This window comes from Chrysemys picta, chromosome 4, assembly GCF_011386835.1.
Source record: "Chrysemys picta bellii isolate R12L10 chromosome 4, ASM1138683v2, whole genome shotgun sequence".
In the NCBI taxonomy this organism is placed as follows: Eukaryota; Metazoa; Chordata; order Testudines; family Emydidae; genus Chrysemys; species Chrysemys picta.
In genome coordinates, this window is record NC_088794.1 from 146,263,241 (window position 1) to 146,284,335 (window position 21,095).

Consider the following 21,095-nt stretch of genomic DNA (forward strand, 5'->3'; position numbering starts at 1 on the left):
TCTCCATTCCATTATCCAAGTCATTAATGAAAATATTGAATATACTAGACCCTGCACTGACCTCTGCAGGACCCCACTAGATACACCTTCCCAGTTTGATAGTGGACCATTGATAACTACTCTTTGATTTGGTCTTTCCACCAGTTGTGCACTCATCTTATAGTAATTGCATCTAGAGCACGTTTCCTTAGTTTGCTTATGAGAATGTTATATGGAACTGTATCATAAGTCTTACTGAAATCAAGATATATCATGTCTACTGCTTCCCCCCATCCACTAGGCCACTAAGATTGTCAAAGAAGGAAATTAGGTTGGTTTGGAATGATTTGTTTTTGACAAATCCATGTGGCTATGCTTTATAACCCTATTATTCTCCAAGTGCTTACAAATTGATTGTTTAATAATTTGTTCCAGTATCTCTCCAGGTGTCAAAGTTAGGCTGACTAGTCTATAATTCTCTGGATCCACTTTGTTCCCATTTTTAAAGATAGGTATTATGTTTTCCCTTCTCCAGTCCTGTAGGACCTCACCCATCATTCATGAGTTGTCAAAGATAATTGCTAATGGTTCCAAGATTGCTACAACTAATTCCCCAATTATCCTAGTATGAATTTAATCAGGCCCTGCTGACTTGAATACATTTAACTTATCTAAATATTCTTTAACCTGTTCTTTCCCTATTTTGGCTTGCATTCCTTCCCCCCTTGTATTTATATTAATTGTGAGCATCTGGTAACCATTAAACTTTTTAGTGAAGACTAAAGCAAATGGGCATTAAACAGCTCAGCCTTCTTGATGTTGTCACTTATTAGCTCTCCTTCCCTGCTAAGTAGAGGACCTATGCTTTCCTTTGTCTTTCTTTTGCTCCTTTTAAAGAACCTCTCTTTATTGCCTTTTATGTCCCTTGCTAGGTGTAACTCATTTTGTGCCTTAGACTTTATGATTTTGTCCCCACATGCTTGTGCTATACTTTTGTACCCCTCCTTAGCAATTCATCCATGTCTCCACTTTTTGTAGGATTCCTTTTTGATTTTCAGGTAATTAAAGAACTCCTGATGGAGCCATATTGGTGTCTTACTTTTCTTCCTATCTTTCCTTTGCCTTAGAATAGTTTGCAGTTGTGCCTTGCACAAACTGCAAAAGTGACTGCACTCCACCAATGTGTTTAGGTGAAGGTATTAAAGCCATTAAAAATTGATCAATTTACTTTAAATATCATTTTACCCCCATATCTACTGACATCTGTTCCCAAAAGAGAGATTCATGTTGAATCACTAGAAACATCTAATTGGTTGAACATGTCTATCTGGTTTATAGTTTAGATAAATCATTCAAGAACTTTAAAATGCTTTAGAGCAGGGGTAGGCAACCTATGGCACGAGTTGATTTTCAGTGGCACTCATACTGCCCGGGTCCTGGCCACCAGTCTGGGGGCTCTGCATTTTAATTTAATTTTAAATAAAGCTTCTTAAACATTTTAAAAACCTTATTTACTTTACATACAACAATAGTTTAGTTATATATTATAGACTTATAGAAAGAGACCTTCTAAAAACATTAAAATTTATTACTGGCACACGAAACCTTAAATTAGAGTGAATAAATGAAGACTCGGCACCCCACTTCTGAAAGGTTGCTGACCCCTGCTTTAGAGTATATTGATTTGACAATTTATTCCTTACCCCATTCAGTGGGGTAAAGAACTACAGAAGTTTTCCTCATGCTGAGTTTCTCTAATGTACATATCTATCACTTCTTCACATCAGGATATTCTGACTTCATGATTTTAAACTCTCTTAGAGAAACTGAAACAGAAAATTATTTTTATTTTTAATATACAGTGTAATTTAATTATGATGCTCAGACTTTGTAATGGTCATTTGGCTATATGGATCAAAAATTACATTCCAGAAGTCATTTCCTAGTGGTGCCCTTGCTAATCATTGGGTGTCTGGCTTTAAAGATTTTTGGGTATCCAAAAGACGGTTCTCTGACCTTTTCAAAGGTAAGAGAGAAATTGAATCTTGAATTCTTCTTCCACTCCAAATAGTAGTAGTTTGTGGGAGTGCTGATTAGAACCTATTCTAGTAATCTAACTGATCTGCTCTAGCATAAAGTGCCTAATATAACTTGCTGTATTCATTATGAAGGAAGTTCATATTTTTATAAATATGGATGGAGTGATTATTTGGATATGACAATTAAAATAAGGATGACTTACATCACTTATAACAGGTGTCAACTGTACATCATTAATGCATCTTTTGAAAACTTCACATATTTGTCTTGAGAATTTTAATAGTAATTCCTTTGTCTGAAGCTATTCTTATACTACATTAAAATGTATTACATAAATACTTCGGTTTTTGTTTGTTTTTTGTATAAAATCTGAAATGTCCTCTCATTTTACAGCATCTTTTGAAAATGAGAGAATTATCCCAGGAGTTTGTAATTAATCTTCAAATAGAAAACAGTTTTTGTGGCATACAAGTTTGCAGTGATACATGCTTTTTTTTTTTTTTTTTTTTTTTTTTTTAAATCTGCTATCAAATTTTGGTAACTTTTTTGGGGAAATGAGTAAGCAATTATTGATATGTGTGTACTTAAAAAAAAAAAAGACTACATTTGAATATATAAGCAAAAATTCAATGTTATCAAGACAAATTTACTAAAACAGGAAAATTTTGAGGAATACTGATTTTATTTTTTCGGATTAAATAGCCCACTGCTTTCAAAGATGTATGTCTGAGTTTGTTAACATGAGTTTCAAAAACATTTTCCAAGACTTAACTCCAGTAATTTTGTTTTAAAAATTAGATTTCATTCTTAATTCACTCATAAATAATTTATCTTTAAGGAAAAAAGGTTTTTAATTTGAAGTAGGTCTGAGTCAGTTAAGTACAGTCTGATTGATATCTCTTAACACACATCAGATTATCTAGTCTGAGTGTTGCTGCATATATAATTTTTGTAATATTTATATTTGTGAACATAAACTTTATGTAACTCTGCTTTTGGAGAGAAACATGCATGGCAGCTGTAATTATGTATTTTATATAGCCTATAACTTAAATTATTTGTTGAACCTGCTGCCACACATATGTGAAGAGGGATGATACATTTTCACCTTAACAATAGATTTTTTCTATAAACATAAAAGATTGTTGTAAAATTTGCCATGTCACTTGACCATATATATTCATTTGGAATTCTGAATAGGGAATATTGGAAAGATTAATGTTGTGATCTTCTAGTTTGTATTTCTGCAAACTGGCCATTTGTTAAACTATGGCTGACAAACCATCAAGCTTTCTTTAATGGCATTTAGTCTGTGAAATTTGGGACAAGGGCGCCCTCTCATGATCATGTGGCACATAAAAAACAAATACAGGCAGTTCTTGACTTTACGACGTGCGAGTTACGACGAACGGCACTTACAACGTTTATAAATTGTCATCGTGTTTCGACTTTATGACGCTCGATCAGACGTTCCTATGGGAAATTCGAGTTAAGACATTTTCAATTTGACATGACTTTCAGGAGCCAATTGTGTCGTAAGTTCGAGGACTGCCTGTATATTTTGATTATACTTTTTTCCTTTGGGAAGTGAGCTTTTTTTCTCTATCAAAACCCTGAGAATTCCTCCTTGTTTTCCTGCTTCATACTCTCAACAGTTAAGGCCTCATAATCCCTTTTCCAGGTGTAGAGGATAGACTGGATCTCTTTAGAGCTCATTAGTGCCATTCCTTGACTCTCACGCTCACTATTTTAGTAAAGACACAAGGCTCTAAGCAGGGCCGTCCTTACCCATACACAAAGCATGCAGCTGCGTAGGGCACCAAATTTCCTGGTGCCCTGCGCAGCTGCGTGCTGCTTCAGCCCCTGCTGCGACTCTTCCCCATGGCCTCCACCCCCCGCGCCTTCCCTGCCCTGCTCCAGCCCCGCATCTTCCCGCCCCTGCCCAGCCCCGCCCCCACTCTCCTGAGCTCTGCAGCAGCCAGCACCCAGCGGTGGGAAGCTGCGCCGCTGGTGAGTGCTGGGGGGTGGTTCCCCCCTGTCCCCCAAGCTCCCCTCTCCCCCCCCACGGAGGTCTGGGGCCCGCTCCTTGCCAGCACCGCCCACGGGGGGGCTGCATAGGGCCCCAGAATAGCTAGGGACAACCCTGGGTTTAAGGCCCTGATCCTGTAAAGACCTATTCACATGCGTAACTATGCACTGTGAGAAGTCCCACTGAAGCCAGTGGGGCTGCTCACAGAGCAAATATTTAAGCATGTGAATACATCTTTACAGGATTGGGGCCTAAAGGAGTAACTTATTTAAATAGCTTAAGGCAGTGGTTCTCAACCTTTCCAGACTACTGTATGCCTTTCAGGAGTCTGATTTGTTTTCACCTCACTTAAAAACTACGTGCTTACAATATCAGACATAAAAAATACAAAAGTGTCACAGCATACTATTACTGAAAAATTGCTTCCTTTCTCATTTGTCTATATGAAATTTTAGTTTGTACTGACTTCGCTAGTGCTTTTTATGTAGCCTGTTGTAAAACTAGGTAAATGTCTAGAGTTGATGACCCCCAGAAGACCTCTGCGTACCCCCAGGGGTATTTGTACCCCTGGTTGAGAACCACTGGTTTAAGGAAGATAGTTAAGTAATATTATCAAATTAAAAACATTGAAGTGTGGAGGGTTGTACTTGTTAATTGAAAATTTTCTCCTTGGTTTCTGTTAATTTCTTTTGTGGGTGAGGGCAGGAGAGGGAAGAGGAAGAAATATAGCTGGCAGGAACATTTCCCAGCTGCTGCTCCTTTTTAAAACCAGAAGCTCTTGTGGAACTACTCAAGATTATATATGGAAAGATCACTGGCTTTCTGTTCCTTGGACTAAAATATTTTTCTTTAACCCACCAATTCCAGAGTTTATTTGTTTCATTTGTAGAATGGAAGACTGGTTACTGCAGTATCTAACAATACTGTCCAGATTCATACATTCCCCGAAGGAGCTCCTGATGGCATCCTGACTCGTTTCACCACGAATGCAAACCATGTTGTCTTTAACAGGGATGGTACTAAAATTGCTGCTGGATCCAGGTAATTTGATCTTGATGCAGGACAAGCCAATAGCCACACTCAATTTGGAACATTAGCAACTTCCTGGGATGTGACTTTTGTTCACAATGCCATCTAATTAATCTGCATTTTGTGAAGATTTTACAATGCCTCAAAAGGTCTTCATAGACGAAAACGGTCAAATGGAGGAGGCCATTAAGAAAAACTTTTATGGGAGAGGTTGGGGCCACATAAATAACTGCCCCACAACATCAAGTTTCCAGATGTAATTTATATTCTTCAGGGACTTACTTTGCGAAGGCACAAGGGTTCACCCATATGGAGCTCATTTCAGGATCAGGGCTTTAGTTACTAACTTTGTATTAAGAATCACAGTATTGTTAACAGTTTAAGGACCCAGTACTGCAAACGCTAATGCCCATACATAATTGTCACAAGTCTCTCAATGATTACTTGAAGTCTAGAACTTGTGAGTTGACAGTACATTCCACTTAAATGCAGAACATATGGATAGAGCCCTGCAAATCCGCGGGTATCTGCTTTATATCCTTGGACCATTTCTGTAGATACCAGCGTGGATGCGGATACAAATTTTGTTTTCCGCACAGGGCTCTGATGGTAAGAGCAGGTGGGCAGCTGTGAGGAACCGTGGCGTGGATCCTCCACCTGCCCTGGTCGGGAGGCCTGGGGGCAGGAACAAGGGTCAGGGGCTGCTCGGGCTCCATGCCCAGGGCAGGTGGAGGGTCCGCCACAGCTCCCCATAGCTGCCCTCCCGGCTCTTACTGTGGCCAGGCTGCAGCTCCGAGCCATCCCCCTGGCCGGAGCCGGATTGGGAAGACAACGCTGTCAGCTGTAGGGAGCCTGGGTTCCTCCACCTTCCCTGGGTGGGGGGCAGGGACAGGAGCTGGGGGCTGTTTGGGCCCCTCACCCAAGGCAGGTGGAGGGTTCCCCGCAGCTCGGCACAGCTGCCCGCCCGGCTCTTATCGTGGCTGGGCTGCGGCTCTGAGCTGCCTCCCTCCCTGTTTAAAAGGTAAATTTCGTCAACTGTTCTGTTTTAAAGTTGCAGGGCATGTTATAAAGATACTAACATGAGTAGTAATATGGATATGAATGAATACAATTTATACACTTCTTACTATGGCTATTTTTTGTTAGACGAAAATATTCAGGGCTTATGTACATAGCGTGGCAAAGCACTCCACTGGGGTGTGATCTGAAGAGCTCTGTAACGTTGTGCTCTAACTGCCCTGTGTATACCTTGCTAGAGTGAGGGACTACTTTGTCCTCTTTAATGCAAACTAGGTACCTTTTAGAGTGTACCAGCAGGGTCTATGGTGGGCAGCTAGAGTTCAACACCGGGGTGACCAACCTGAGCCTGAGAAGGAGCCAGAATTTACTAATGTACATTGTCAAAGAGCCACAGTAATATGTCAGCAGCCCCCCATCAGCTCCCCTACCCCGCTCCCAGCACCTCCCTCCCGCCCACCAGCAGCCCCGACGATCAGTGCCTCCCCCTCCATCCTCCGACTTCCCAATCCGCTGTTTCGTGGCATGCTGGAGGCTCTGGGAGGAAGAGGGAGGAGTGAGGGCACTGCAGGCTCAGGGGAGGGGGCAGGAAGGGGTGGAGTGGGGGCAGGGCCTGTGGCAGAGCCCGGGGTTGAGCAGTGAGCACCCCCCGGCACATTGGGAAGTTGGCACCTGTAGCTCCAGCCCCGGACTTGGTGCCTGTACAAGGAGCCACATAGTAACTTCTGGAGAGTTGCACGTGGCTCTGGAGCCACAGGTTGGTCACCCCGGCCTTAGAGCACTCTACAAATCACACCCCTTAAAGTGCTTTGCCATACAGTGTAGACAAGCCCTTGGTATCTTGCAGAAACTGTGGCTGTGATCCTGAAAAGAGTTGTGATTATGCTTAAGACTGCAGGATTGACGCCCAGGGTTAGATTTATTTAATGATTATGTAGATTGCAATTCTCTAGTGGTATTGAGATATTTGTAGGGAAGTGCATTATAATCCTGATTTTAAGTGGTTCATATGTCAACCATAAAAATATATTTCCCACTGAATTTGAGACTCAGATGTTTCTAACTAGTGTTCTATTTTTTCATACATCAGAAACATCAGTTCAAGTACTTCTAAATTTTACATTATTTTTTAAGTGTGTGGGACAATGCTGGGTGAAGATGCTATTGTGGGGCCTAAAAGTTGATAGTATTCTTAATTATAGACTAGAGAATACTCAAGGAGCTAATAGAGGAGGTATCTGAGCCTCTAGCTATTATCTTTGGAAAATCATGGGAGACGGGAGAGATTCCAGAAGACTGGAAAAGGGCAAATATAGTGCCCATCTATTAAAAAAAAAAAAAAAAAAGGGGAAATAAAAACAACCCAGGAAACTACAGACCAGTTAGTTTAACTTCTGTGCCAGGGAAGATAATGGAGCAAGTAATTAAGGAAATCATCTGCAAACACGTGGAAAGTGGTAAGGTGATAGGGAATAGCCAGCATGGATTTGTAAAGAACAAATCGTATCAAACTAATAGCTTTCTTTGATAGGATAACGAGTCTTGTGGATAAGGGAGAAGCTGTGGATGTGGTATACCTAGACTTTAGTAAGGCATTTGATATGGTCTTGCATGATATTCTTATTGATAAACTACGCAAATACAATTTAGATGGCGCTACTATAAGGTGGGTGCATAACTGGCTGGATAACCGTACTCAGAGAGTTGTTATTAATGGTTCCCAATCCTGCTGGAAAGGCATAACGAATGGGGTTCCGCAGGGGTCTGTTTTGGGACCGGCTCTGTTCAACATCTTCATTAACGACTTAGATATTGGCATAGAAAGTATGCTTATTAAGTTTGCGGATGATACCAAACTGGGAGGGATTGCAACTGCTTTGGAGGACAGGGTCATAATTCAAAATGATCTGGACAAATTGGAGAAATGGTCTGAGTTAAACAGGATGAAGTTTAACAAAGACAAATGCAAAGTGCTCCACTTAGGAAGAAAAAATCAGTTTCACACATACAGAATGGGAAGAGACTGACTAGGAAGGAGTACGGCAGAAAGGGATCTAGGGGTTATAGTGGACCACAAGCTAAATATGAGTCAACAGTGTGATGCTGTTGCAAAAAAAGCAAACATGATTCTGGGATGTATTAACAGGTGTGTTGTGAGCAAGACACGAGAAGTCATTCTTCCACTCTACTCTGCGCTGGTTAGGCCTCAGCTGGAGTATTGTGTCCAGTTCTGGGCACCGCATTTCAAGAAAGATGTGGAGAAATTGGAGAGGGTCCAGAGAAGAGCAACAAGAATGATTAAAGGTCTTGAAAACATGACCTATGAAGGAAGGCTGAAAGAATTGGGTTTGTTTAGTTTGGAAAAGAGAAGACTGAGAGGGGACATGATAGCAGTTTTCAGGGATCTAAAAGGGTGTCATAAGGAGGAGGGAGAAAACTTGTTCTCCTTAGCCTCTAAGGATAGAACAAGAAGCAATGGGCTTAAACTGCAGCAAGGGAGGTCTAGGTTGGACATTAGGAAAAAGTTCCTAACTGTCAGGGTGGTTAAACACTAGAATAAATTGCATAGGGAGGTTGTGGAATCTCCATCTCTGGAGATATTTACGAGTAGGTTAGATAAATGTCTATCAGGGATGGTCTAGACAGTATTTGGTCCTGCCATGCAGGCAGGGGACTGGACTCGATGACCTCTCGAGGTCCCTTCCAATCCTAGATAAAAATCCAGATATTTGAAAATTGGCTAATGCATTCTTTCAATGAAATATTTTAAAGTTTCATAACAATTTTTAGCAAACAAGCTTAATATGCATATATAGCAGCTATTTAACAAGATAAGTCAATCAGTTGTGGTAATGATAAAATATAAATATCTACTTTTCAATAGCCAAAATACAGATTTAGGTGATATTAGTCTAAAATTACATAATAATATAGTTATTAATATGGGATGGGTTGGTGTGATTATGATACATACATGATTTCTTATTAAAGCATTCCATTTCCTCTTTAATTTAGGGGAAAAGTTATTCTATTCTGATATTGATGGCCTGCTCCTGCTCCCGTTGCAGTAAATGGCAAGACTTATATTTTCGTATAGATTCTGCAGTGATAAGTGTGATTAAAAAAGCACCCTATCCCTCAATGATCAATAAGATAGAACTCACATTTACTTCAATCAAAGCAGAATAAAGGCCTGCCAGTCAGTATTAAAATAATCTGGTTAATTAAGTGCATTTCTCTCATCTGCAGTGATTTTATGGTCAAAGTTGTGGAGGTGACAGATAGCAGCCAACAGAAAACATTCAGAGGACATGATGCCCCTGTCCTAAGTCTGTCTTTTGATCCCCAAGATGCTTTTCTGGTAAAACATTTTCCTGTCACTTTCTACCTTGTACTACTTTTTCCTCCAGCAGTTCATATTTTATGTTTCTTATGGGATCTTAAATCATAAAATGGTCCAGAGGCACAGAGGACATTTGTTTTTTTTAATTTGTCTACTGAGCATGGCCCATCAAAAGGGTCTTGTTAATATCAAACTGTCTCCAATAACCTTAGCTTTACTTTCCTACATGTACATTCTCAATGTGAAATTTTTGTATTGTCCTTACTGCTGAGAGGAGAAGTTGATCCACTAATATAATTTAAAACAAAATGTTGATTTAAAAAAAAAAAAAAGACATCTAATTTTAAGTATTTCATTGTGAAGAATTTGTAAATACAGAAGCTTTGGAATGAACAAGAGTTTCATATATTTTCAAACGATGATTTATATTTTATTTAATATAAAAAATATAAATCATATGCAATTTATTGTGAGTTTGTTTAAAGGCTGTTCATATAGTATGTGTCTATATTGCTGGCTGTACACCTCTTAAGCTTTTAATTGTAGCATGACTTTTGCTACTTTTACTGTGAATTGTTGATGACATTTTAAAAACTACTCTTTCTTATATAGACATCAGCAAGCTGTGATGGGTCTGTCAGAGTATGGAAAATCTCAGATCAGGTAAAATGCTAATCTTTTGGAGTTAAACCTTAGATTTTACTGTGTGTATTTTACAAAAGAATGGTCTTAACTAAAAGAATGCGTTTTGTCTTTGGATGTGTCAGAATTGGTGTATTGGCAAGAAATGGAAAAGATAAATATTTTAAAAATCCTAACTCAGATGAAATCTAATTTGTAGGTTTAATGCTAACAAAAGCTCATAATAATGTAGTTCTCCAGAGTTAGGGCCCAATCCTGCAGAGTTGTGTCTAGAATTACTTTTGCTTAAGTCCCGTTGACTCTGCAATGGGACTCCAAATGGGAGTAATTCTACATGGGCTGATTGCAGGATTGAGTAGTATCCTTGTGATTTGCTAATTTTTAAGACAAATACATACCTAAATTGTCAGACCTAGCATTAGAATCTATGATTGTGGATGCCTTTCGTATAGCTATGCTGGCACTGTAACTTTTCGTATGCAATGTTTTGAGATCATAGCTGTGATTTGCATTTTAATGTATAAGCAGTAATATGGGGCACAACAATACAACCCTTTTTTTATTGCTGTGGTCAAATCCTGCCTTGACACACACCCTGTCCAACCCTATTAAAATCATTGTGGTTTTACAAAGTATTAATCAGGTAGAATAACCAGTCTGATTTGTACCACATTTAACTAAAAATGAAAGGTTTGCGTTTGGTCTGAGACATTATGCTATATTTTATAAGTAGCTATACTTTTATAAAAATATTTTCACTAAGTTATAAAACCTGGGCATGGTTTTTTATAATAATAATAGTAAGACAGACTTACTATCATATTTGGGTGAGAGATATTACTCCCTTCCACAATTCTAGTATAATTACCTCTTTTCCCCACACTCCACTTTTAAGACTTTCTTTTTTACAATACCGAAGGATTTTTGCAATTGCAATGTAGAGAACCTAGTTCCTAAATATTCTGTTTTCAGACATGCGTGACAAGCTGGCCACTGCTGCAGAAGTGTAACGATGTGATAAATGCTAAATCAATATGTAGGCTTGCCTGGCAGCCTAAAAGTGGGAAGGTAAGTGACACATTGTTTTGCTGTCTGTATTAGTCCTCTCTCTCTCTCTGCGAGTACTTGGCACATTGATTGTTAACAACGGAATTTAATCCAGGCCAATCCATATCCCAACACCAAAAAATAAGAAAAGTTTGTTTGATGAAATTATTTAAAAAAAACAACAAAACCTGGAAATGGATACTTGTTAAAGTACTGTATAGCCAGTGCCAAAGTGAGGCTGGCAATACTCCAGCTGTCAGCCTGATACAGTATTATATATTCAAGTTATGCTGAACAGGAAGGAACCCTGTTGGTGGGGAAATAACTTCTTTGTTCACTACTAGGTATCAAAGTGGTTCAGTCGTTCTTTCATGTAAGTAAACTTTATACTGTGAATAATTTCTATTGAATAAATAAACAAGCCTTTTAAATAATAAGTTACTGTATTTTCAACAGAAGAAGAAAATTGATTTTAGTGTGAATGAAGAAGTGCTGATTGTTACATTACAAATAAAATGTGTATATATAATGTGAAACTTACCCTGCACATAGCCATAGTAAAGGGGCTTTGGACAGGGAGCTAAGTGAAAGTGGGAGATATGGAAAAACCTCTCTTCCAGCTTATGATCTGAAAAAATGGTTGCAACTTCTACACCCCATGTTGGGGTTCCCATCCACTGGATCTGCATAAGTGCATTTCCATTGTCCCCTCACAAACCTTGTCTGAATAATCCACTTCAGGCCATCTTGTTCTGAGGCTTTATGTAGAGTCTCTTAGCCCATGTCCACTAGCTCTGGTGCCAGGAGGCTTAAGTGGTGCAGAAGACCATGTATCACCCTTTTGTGCCTGCTTCAATATCACTTACAGTCCATTAGATTTGCACGTTGCTCTACAGGTATACAATTTGTATACAACTCTAAAACAGTAACAATTTTGATTGGCAGAACAATCTATATTGCATTCATATTTTGAAATTTAAACAAATGTATTATTTTTCTTATTTAGACATAATGTAAGAAGTACTTTGACCTACAGTGGTCTATGGGGTGACTGGCAATAACTCTGTTTTTTTCCTTGTTTTTTTGTACTCTTTGAATTAGGTGAAATTATCCTGTTTAGGAATCAAATATTCAAAGATTGATATATAAAATATTATCTAACAATATAAGTATAAGATATTAATAAATCAGCTCAAAAGGTTTTATAGATATCAACTTTTGAAGGGGTTCATGGGGGGGGAAGTTTTATTTATAAGCAGTTGAAAACTATTTATAAATTTTGCTAGCTGTTCCAAAAGTTAGAATTTCTGTAATTTTCAGGGTCAGCGGTCAGCCTCTTCATCCTTCTGCCAGAAATAAATGCAGATTAAAATACAAACTGCTGTGCTCAAATATGCTTACTTACGGTTTCTTGAAATTTCCAATATAATTCACAATGTTTTTTATCTGTCTTTATTGTATCAATCAACAATGTTGAGATGCTAATTAAAAGATACTGTGTCAGATTGGCTGTTTTGGCAGTTACAACTATAATATCCCTTCCGAATAAAGGAACTACACTGCCTGTTGGCTGCTGTAATTAGCCTTATTTGAATGGGACAGGAAATGTGAAATAAAAATAAACTGTTTAAATTTGATTTGTCCTAAATTAACACTTTTTTCCCCCCTAAATAGTTACTAGCAGTTCCAGTTGAGAAAGTTGTTAAACTGTACAGAAGAGAAACTTGGGATAATCAATTTGATCTTTCAGATAATTTCATTACTCAGGTAAGTGCGTGCCCTAAATCATAGGTTTGCAAACTTTGTCATAGGGTGAAACACATCCTCTTAGAAATTGTCTCATGGACATTTACCCTCCAGGTCAATTTCCCTCTCATTTGCAATCTTGTGGAATCTATAGCAGTAGTTTAGATACTTTCCTAATATTACTTTTCTATATAAAGTGTTTTGAAGTATCCTTGGATGCAATGTGGTAGAAAATCAAGAGGAGAGACAGCACCATGTAACCAGCCAGATCTCTGTGGGCCTGAGTTTGGGAACATCTGTTCCAGATGTTTGTTCCAAATAGATTTCATACAAAAAGAACTGTTAGAAATATTTCTTTGCTTGCTTGCATAGTAGAGATTTCATTATTCTACTCTATATTTTGATGAATTGAAATCTGCCTACATAGTAGGGAAATAGCAACTTTGCTATCCTCTGTCTTATAACATCATGTCTTTGGAGATCGCTGGGTAGAAGAATGCTAATTCACCTACATAGTAATTTAGATATATGTGTACCTAGGCCTACAAGAGTCTTGGTACAGTACATGTGTAAATCACTGGGAGAATCGTCAATGGAACAGATCTTAATAGTCTTTCAAATATTAAAATATAAGTCTTTTATGTGTACATAACTCCACCTAAAATGGTTGCTTTTTGCAGTTGCAAAATGCATTTTACTTCTGTCCATGTGTTGCAAGACATTTGAAAAACTCAGACTTCGTTGCACTTCTCTACAGCATGAAGTGACTAAAAATAAGTACTCTGAATGAAAAGGAATAAAAAAATGTTCTGATTTTTAAAGAGTGGCTCTTATACGAGGGTAGCAAAAAATCCTCCCACGGACAGCTGGATACAGTTTGCTAAAAGTTCTTAATCTTTTTCATAGATGTCTATTTTACTATACAGGACCAAGAACATTGTCAGCACGCAACTAATAGTAATGTCTACTTTCCCTAGACTCTGAGTATTGTGACCTGGTCTCCCTGCGGACAGTATGTGGCAGCTGGAAGTGTCGATGGTTGTATAGCAGTTTGGAATGTGGACACCCAGCAGTGCGTGGAGAGGTATTCATTGCTTTCCATACAATATATAAATATTTATCTATTGTTTTCACAAAGGGGATTTTTTTCTTATCCCTTATTTTTAGACTTTGTCCATGTAAATAGATACATAATTTTCTTATAGAAAGCTCTTAAAAAGATATATATTTAGATTTACAAAAAATTCCACTTTCTCTTGCACTCAAGGGAGCTCAGGGGCTGCTTGAGATACTTTACCTCTTCCCCTCACCAGGAGCAACTTTCCAGAAAGAGGGAGGGGAGTAGGCAAAGCCAAGGCATCATCACACATGTACACATAGTGTGCAGTGTGCACCATGCTTTCCTCTCAGGGTAACCAAGATAACCTCTCTGGGAGGTATTCTCACTTTGAGTCAGAATGCCTCCTGGCAATTCTTCTGGGGCAGGGACCCGAGTGTGGGTTTATGACTAAATACCACTATCTAGCCCTCAGTGGATAAGGTGATGCATTTTATTACTCACCTTCATCCTTCGGTTAATTTATAAAGAGTAGTGTTGTAACAGGCTGTGAGGGAACTATAGCTTTGAGCCTCCCGAAAGGGCAAGAACAATGGCTCTTGTGATGCATTTTTTCAAGAATGGGATACTTAAAACAGGAAGTGGGGAAATAGAGTGGTTGACTCCTTGATGAATCTTTTTCTTCTTTGCCCCAAAGGAGAAAAGGCAGAACCTGATTGTGCTACTGTCTTGTTAGTAAAGTATCTCTGTTCCATAAGTATGATGAAGTGAGGAGGAGGGAGGGGTTTTGCATGTGAATAAGTCAGATAAGAAACATGATTATTACTTTTAAAATACATGTTAGGAGCCCAGGAAGATTATACACCGATGATTCGTAGGAGGACACTTACATGAGAACAAAGGGAGAGAGGAGACTTAATCCATTTGACATTTGAGGCAAAGGGCTAATTAGTCAAATATGATTCACGAGAGCAGCCGTGTGTGCTATTGTAACTGGACAATTCAGCAGGACATGTCTGCTGGAGAATTACTTCTCTTTTTCCACCTATAGTGGGAAATTATCATTTCATGAATATAATTCTGATTTATTAATTTTTTTTTAAAACTCTAATTGATTTTCTTCATATGAAAAGAAGAACTTTTAGGTGCTATATTACATATTTCTGCTAACTTCACTTCACTTCATAGACTTTGAGGCCAGAAAGGACCATCGTGATCATCTAGACCAGTGATACTCAGTAGGCGGCCTGCAGGCCTGACAAAGCTTCCTGTATAACCCGCCAGCTCACCTTAAAAATATGTTCCGCTGCCTATCATTTGCCTATGATTTCCTTAGTAAGTAACAAGGAGTCTGGTGGCACCATAAAGACTAACAGATTTATTTACCCACGAAAGCTTATTCCCCAATAAATCTGTTAGTCTTTAAGGTGCCACCGGACTCCTTGTTGTTTTTGTGGATACAGACTAACTCGGCTGCCCCCTGATACTTAGTAAGTAATTTACTTGCAATGCTTAATTTGCCTGAGGTGACTCAGCCCCAGCAAGTCCTGGCACAAATTAAGCGACTGGAGAGGGGCAGCTACGGGCTGGGTGCCCAGCTCTGAAGGCAGCGCTGCCACCAGCAGCCGCACAAAGGTAAGGGTGGCATGGTAGTGCCACTCTTCTGCGCTGCTGCTGACAATGGCGCTGCCTTAAGAGCTGGGCAGCCGGAGCTGGGCAGCTGCTGGCTGGGAGTCCAGAGGTGCCAGGGCTGAGCCCCAGCATTCCCTGGCACAAATTAAGCACTGCTTACCAGATCCTAAGTTCTCGTGATAGCATTGGCTATGATTGAGCTAGGGTGCTGCCCATTTTTTCATTAATGATGGAAATGAAGCCAAAAATGAATGCGAGTGGGAGTAAACATTGCAAAGTCGACAGCAAAACAAGCTTTTAACCTAAACTGGACAGCTGATTTTCCTCATTTAAACACAAAACCTTTGCGTTTAATATGCCAAACCACTGTATCCATCTGTAAGGTCATCAATGTGAGGTGACACTTTGAATCAAAGCACAGTCACTTCAACGCGGCCTAGCCTCCTGGCAGTGTTGCAAGACGTGACAAAATTGAAAATCTGAAGTCTTCGTATCACATTTCAAATATCATTCTCACAACATCAGCGACTACAGGAAAAAGCAACAGCTGCTTCTCTTCGGATAATGTTGGTACTAGCTAAAAAGAAAAACCCTTTCTTGGGTGCCAAGCTTGTGAAGAAATGCCATTGGAAATGCTGGAGGAGCTTTTTGCCAGAGATAAAAACAAAGATGACAATGTGAACCATATGAAGCAAATTCTCCTGTCTGATTCCACGGCAGTGCAAAGATTGGAGGTAATTTACGAGGATTGTTTGTCGGCACTTCTTTCTGATTTAAAAAATGCCAAATACATGTCTCTTTCAGTGGACAAATCAAGTGATTTAAGTGACACTGTCCAGCTATCACTGCTTGTTAGATTTTATAATGGTGAAATTTTCAAGGAAGAATTTTTGTGCTTAAAATCATTAGAATCCTACTCCACAGGAGAGATCATTTTTGAAAAGGTAAAAGGCTTTTTTGAAAAAAATGGTTTAAATCTGCAGAAAGTAAATTTGATTGTTACAGATTGGCAGGGAAAGAAAAGGGCTTTGCTTCACGTTTGGCAGCGATACACCCTTCATTAAATACACTTCACTGCTTCATTCACCAGACTGTCCTATGCAGTAAATTGTTTTTTTTTTTCCCAAGTCCCCAGACAATGGGTATTGTGATGACATTAATGAACTACATACACTCAACTTCTAGCTTGCAACATAGTCTTTTTAAAGCTTTTTTTTACAAGACGTTTCAGCTGAATACAGTGACCTGTTGCAGCACAACGACATTCACTGGTTAAGTAGGAGGTGCATGTTGGAGAAGTGTTGTGCACTTCAAAAAGAAATAATCAAATTTCTTTCAAACCACAATACCAAGGCTTGCGAGTTCCTGGAATTTATAAATGATGTCTCCTCTATGTCACAGGTAACTTTTCTGTACGATATTATTGGTCACTTGAATTCCCTCAGCTTGCAGCTCCAAGGCCATGCAAGCAGTGTCGGGGATCTGTTTGAAAAGGTGTGTGCCTTTCAGAGGAATCGTGAAATCTTTCAGACAGACTTAACGGGAAATGCTGCATTTTCCCACATTGCATGTTGTTGTTACAGATGAAACTTCAATGAAAACGATCCAAGAATTCCTAAACAATCTGATTGAAAATTTTAAAATGTGATTTGAGAATTTTAAAATTCCAATGGATTTGCTTTTATTTATGTCATCTGTTTGTTGTTTCTGCTGATGGACCTTGCCCTTCTAAAGCAAAGAACATTCTTGATTTAATTGATGAAGGTTCCCTTCAGTTAGAAATTGTAAGGCACCAGAGCTCAGATGTCTTGAAGGCAAAATTCAGAGAAGTGGGACTTGTGATTTCTGGACTCAATATGCTGAGCAGTTTCAGAATAGCCAGAATCTAGCCATCTATCTTTTAACAATGTTTGGATCAACATACCTCTGCGAATCTGGGTTTTCTACCATGAACATTATAAAAAAACAACGCTGCAATTGCCTGACAATGAGCATCTTCAACAGTGCGTGTGCCTTGCCCTGACCTCCTACAAAACACTCTTCACAAAGCTTGCCAGAGATCGTCAATGTCATTTCTCCCATTAGACATTACCTTTGTTTCTGGCAATCATGTTGATTTATACATTTTGTTAAAAGAAACACTAATACTTATGTCTTTATTTAGTGGCAGCTGAAGTTTTGTTCTGTGTTGTTAGCCTTCTGCACTAATGGCCTGCCTCTTGTCATAAAATTCTCAAATTGGCCCCTGGTAAATCTAATTGAGTATTCCTGATCTAGACTGACTTCCTGCACATCACAGGCCACAGATCTGGCCCTCTCCCCACCCCCCACTCCTGCAATAGGCCTATAACTTCTGGCCGAGTTATTGAAGTCCTCAGATCTTGATTTTTAAAGAGTTCAAGTTACAGAGAACCCACCATTTACTCTAGTTCAAACCAGCAAGTGACCCATGCTGCAGAGGAAGGCGAAACCCACTGTGGATCTCTATCAATCTGACCTGGGGGAAAAATTCCTTCACAATCCCAAATACAGCGATCAGTTAGACCCTGAGCATGTGAGCGAGTCTGACCAGCGAGACACATGGGAAAAAATTCTCTTCCCCCAGAACTCTCCCCATCTAAAGTCCCATTTGTGGCCCTTGGAGATATTTGGTAATAGCAGTCGTGGATGTGCTGTATGCCATTGGAGGCAACCTCATCATACCATCTTCTCCATAAATTTATCAAGCTCAGTCTTGAAACAAGTTAGTTTTTTTTGCCCACACTACTCCCTTTGAAAGGCTGTTCCAGAACACTACTCCTCTGATGGTAAGAAATCTTTGTCTAATTTCAAGCCTAATCTTGTTGATGGCCAGTTTATATCCATATGTTCTTGTGCCAACATTAGCCCTTTACTTAAATAACTCTTTTCCCTTCCTGTTGTTTATCCCACTAATGTATTTATAGAGAGCAATCATATCTTCCCTCAGCCTTTGTTTTTTTTAGCTAAACAAGCCAAGCTCCTTAAGTCTCCTGTCATAAGGCAACAGAGGGTCCTGTGGCACCTTTAAGACTAACAGAAGTATTGGAGCATAAGCTGTCGTGGGTGAATGCCCACTTCATCAGTGTGATGAAGTGGGCATTCACCCACGAAAGCTTATGCTCCAATACTTCTGTTAGTCTTAAAGGTGCCACAGGGACCCTCTGTTGCTTTTTACAGATTCAGACTAACACGGCTACCCCTCTGATACTTGTCATAAGGCAGTTTCTCCATTTCTCTAATCATTGTAGTAGCCCTTCTCTGCACCTCTTAATTTTGTTGTTGCTACATTTATCTATATGTTGTTTTATAGCGCCAAGGAGCACTAGAACTTTGCAGAATACACTTATGAAGGTTCCTACCTTAAGAAGCTTAAAAACATTTTTTGTTTTTGTTTTTAGGATGAAACATGAGAAAGGTTACACCATTTGTGGGCTGGCATGGCACCCCAAAGGTGGGCAAATAGCATATACAGACACTGAAGGAAATCTGGGGCTGCTTGAGAATGTTTGTAATAGAGATGGAAAGAAATCAAGTGGCAAGGTAATAAAAATATTACTTAACCCTCATCTGTATTGGTTAAGCAATCATTCTTATTTTGACTGAGCACATAAAACCTCAAAGCTCTAGCAGACTCAGCCCCTGTTTGGTTTGGTTATTAGCTAATCCAATTTGTGAATGCCAGGTTCAGAAAAATGCTCTTTGAGGACTGTTATTTCACTTTAGGTCTCCAGTGCAGTGACAAAGGACTACAATGATCTTTTTGATGAAGATGATGACTTTTTAAACACAGACCTGGTTGAGCCACGGTCATCTCCAAAAGTCGTATCTAATGAGGAAGATGATGATGATGACGACCTCATGCTAGCTTCAGGCCATCCTAGACACCGAGGGGCAATAATAGAGGATGATGAGAACTCACTAGGTACAGAATGAACTGGCTCTTATAATGTTTTTTCAGGATCTGATAGTGTTTTATTGAGTCTTACCTACATCCTCTGTTCAAATATGGCCTCTGTTTTATCACACTACACAGTTTTTAGTGTTTTCTTTAATTGTTTTCTATCTCATCTGCCATTGTAATTCTCTGATATTAAAGTTTTACCTTCTAGATACTGCACTGATGAAAGTTAATTCCAATCTTGAAAAAGATGATGACAATGACCAAGATGGTAGCATTCCAGTTCTGCCAGTATCAACCACCCAAAGACCTTTCTATGACGGACCAATGCCAACCCCCCAACAAAAGCCATTCCAGTCTGGTTCCACCCCGTCGCACCTCACGCACCGCTTCATGGTAAGTCTAATTTTATCTATGGCTGCGTTGATTGGTATGATAACTTCTTCAGTAATTAATTACACTACTTCTTGTTTGACTTGTCTAAGACTAAAATCAAATTTTTTACTGTTATCTTGAAAAGCTGTAAAATTTGACATAACTCTGAAGCTAAATAATTAAAGTAGCCTTCTGTTAATACCCAGAACTCTTAATGGTATTCTTTGCACTTAGCATCTTTTACCTGTAAATCTCAAAGTACTTCTAAAAAGATGGGTAAGCATTATATATAATATATATATATATATATATCCCCATTTTACACATGGAGAAACTTGGCTGTAGAGAGGTTAAATAACTTGCCCAAATCATACATGAGTTAGAAGTTCCTATTTTTATTTATTTTGATGTAGACACAATATTTAGTTTTAAGGGAAAATTAAAATATGACATTTTGTACCTGTGCTATTGCATTCTAGATAAAATACTCTTTTAAATCGTTTATCTTCAACTGTGACTAAGATTAAGATTTTGGCATTGTTATTTTTAGTAAAAGTCAGGGACAGGTTGTGGGCAATAAACAAAAATTCACGGAAGCCTGCGACCTTTCCATGACTTTTACTAAAAATAACTGGGGTGGGGGGAAAGGCTGACTGCTGGGGGGACTGGCAGCCCAGGTCCCACTGTGGGGGGGAGGTGGGGACTGACAGTTCCTGCTGCTATGGGGGGGGGGAGGGGGCGGATAGTGCCAACTCCAGGCCTGGCTGCTGACAGCTCCAGCTGCAGCTGCTGGGAGGCACGGGGAGAGGGGACAGCTCTAGCTCCGGCCATAGGGAGGAGCAGGGGGACAGTTCCTGGCCCCAGCAGCTGACAGCCACGGCCACTCTGGGTGGGTGGGTTTCTACAGATGAAAGCCAGTTATATTTTTATTCAGGAGCCATGAATTTGATTAAAAAAAAAAAAACTTTTTAAGCTGTTCATAGGTGTGAATAATTTAACTAGCTTCTTTGGAATTGCTCATATTCTTCACCTTTTATCTTACAGGTGTGGAACTCTATTGGTATTATTCGTTGTTATAATGATGAGCAAGACAACGCTATAGATGTGGAGTTTCACGATACCTCTATACATCATGCAACACACTTGCCAAATTCTCTGAATCACACAATGGCTGATCTCTCCAGTGAAGCTATCCTGTTGGCATGTGAGAGCACAGAGGAACTTGCAAGGTAAACTGTAG

The 21,095-nt window shown here is 39.3% G+C and overlaps 1 protein-coding gene across 3 annotated transcripts in view; it reads left to right on the top strand.

Moving 5' to 3' along the window:
- The window catches only part of WDHD1 (WD repeat and HMG-box DNA binding protein 1), a 49,095-nt gene that overhangs the window by 8,727 nt on the left and 19,273 nt on the right, over window positions 1–21,095 (top strand). For all 3 annotated transcript variants that reach the window (XM_065593894.1, XM_065593895.1, XM_024107589.3), the window contains 10 exons: window positions 4,938–5,089; window positions 9,344–9,455; window positions 10,050–10,100; window positions 11,052–11,147; window positions 12,801–12,893; window positions 13,850–13,956; window positions 18,981–19,122; window positions 19,306–19,504; window positions 19,692–19,876; window positions 20,900–21,084. In XM_065593894.1, coding sequence (XP_065449966.1) covers window positions 4,938–5,089; window positions 9,344–9,455; window positions 10,050–10,100; window positions 11,052–11,147; window positions 12,801–12,893; window positions 13,850–13,956; window positions 18,981–19,122; window positions 19,306–19,504; window positions 19,692–19,876; window positions 20,900–21,084 — 1,322 coding nt within the window. The remainder of the gene's footprint in view (window positions 1–4,937; window positions 5,090–9,343; window positions 9,456–10,049; window positions 10,101–11,051; window positions 11,148–12,800; window positions 12,894–13,849; window positions 13,957–18,980; window positions 19,123–19,305; window positions 19,505–19,691; window positions 19,877–20,899; window positions 21,085–21,095) is intronic.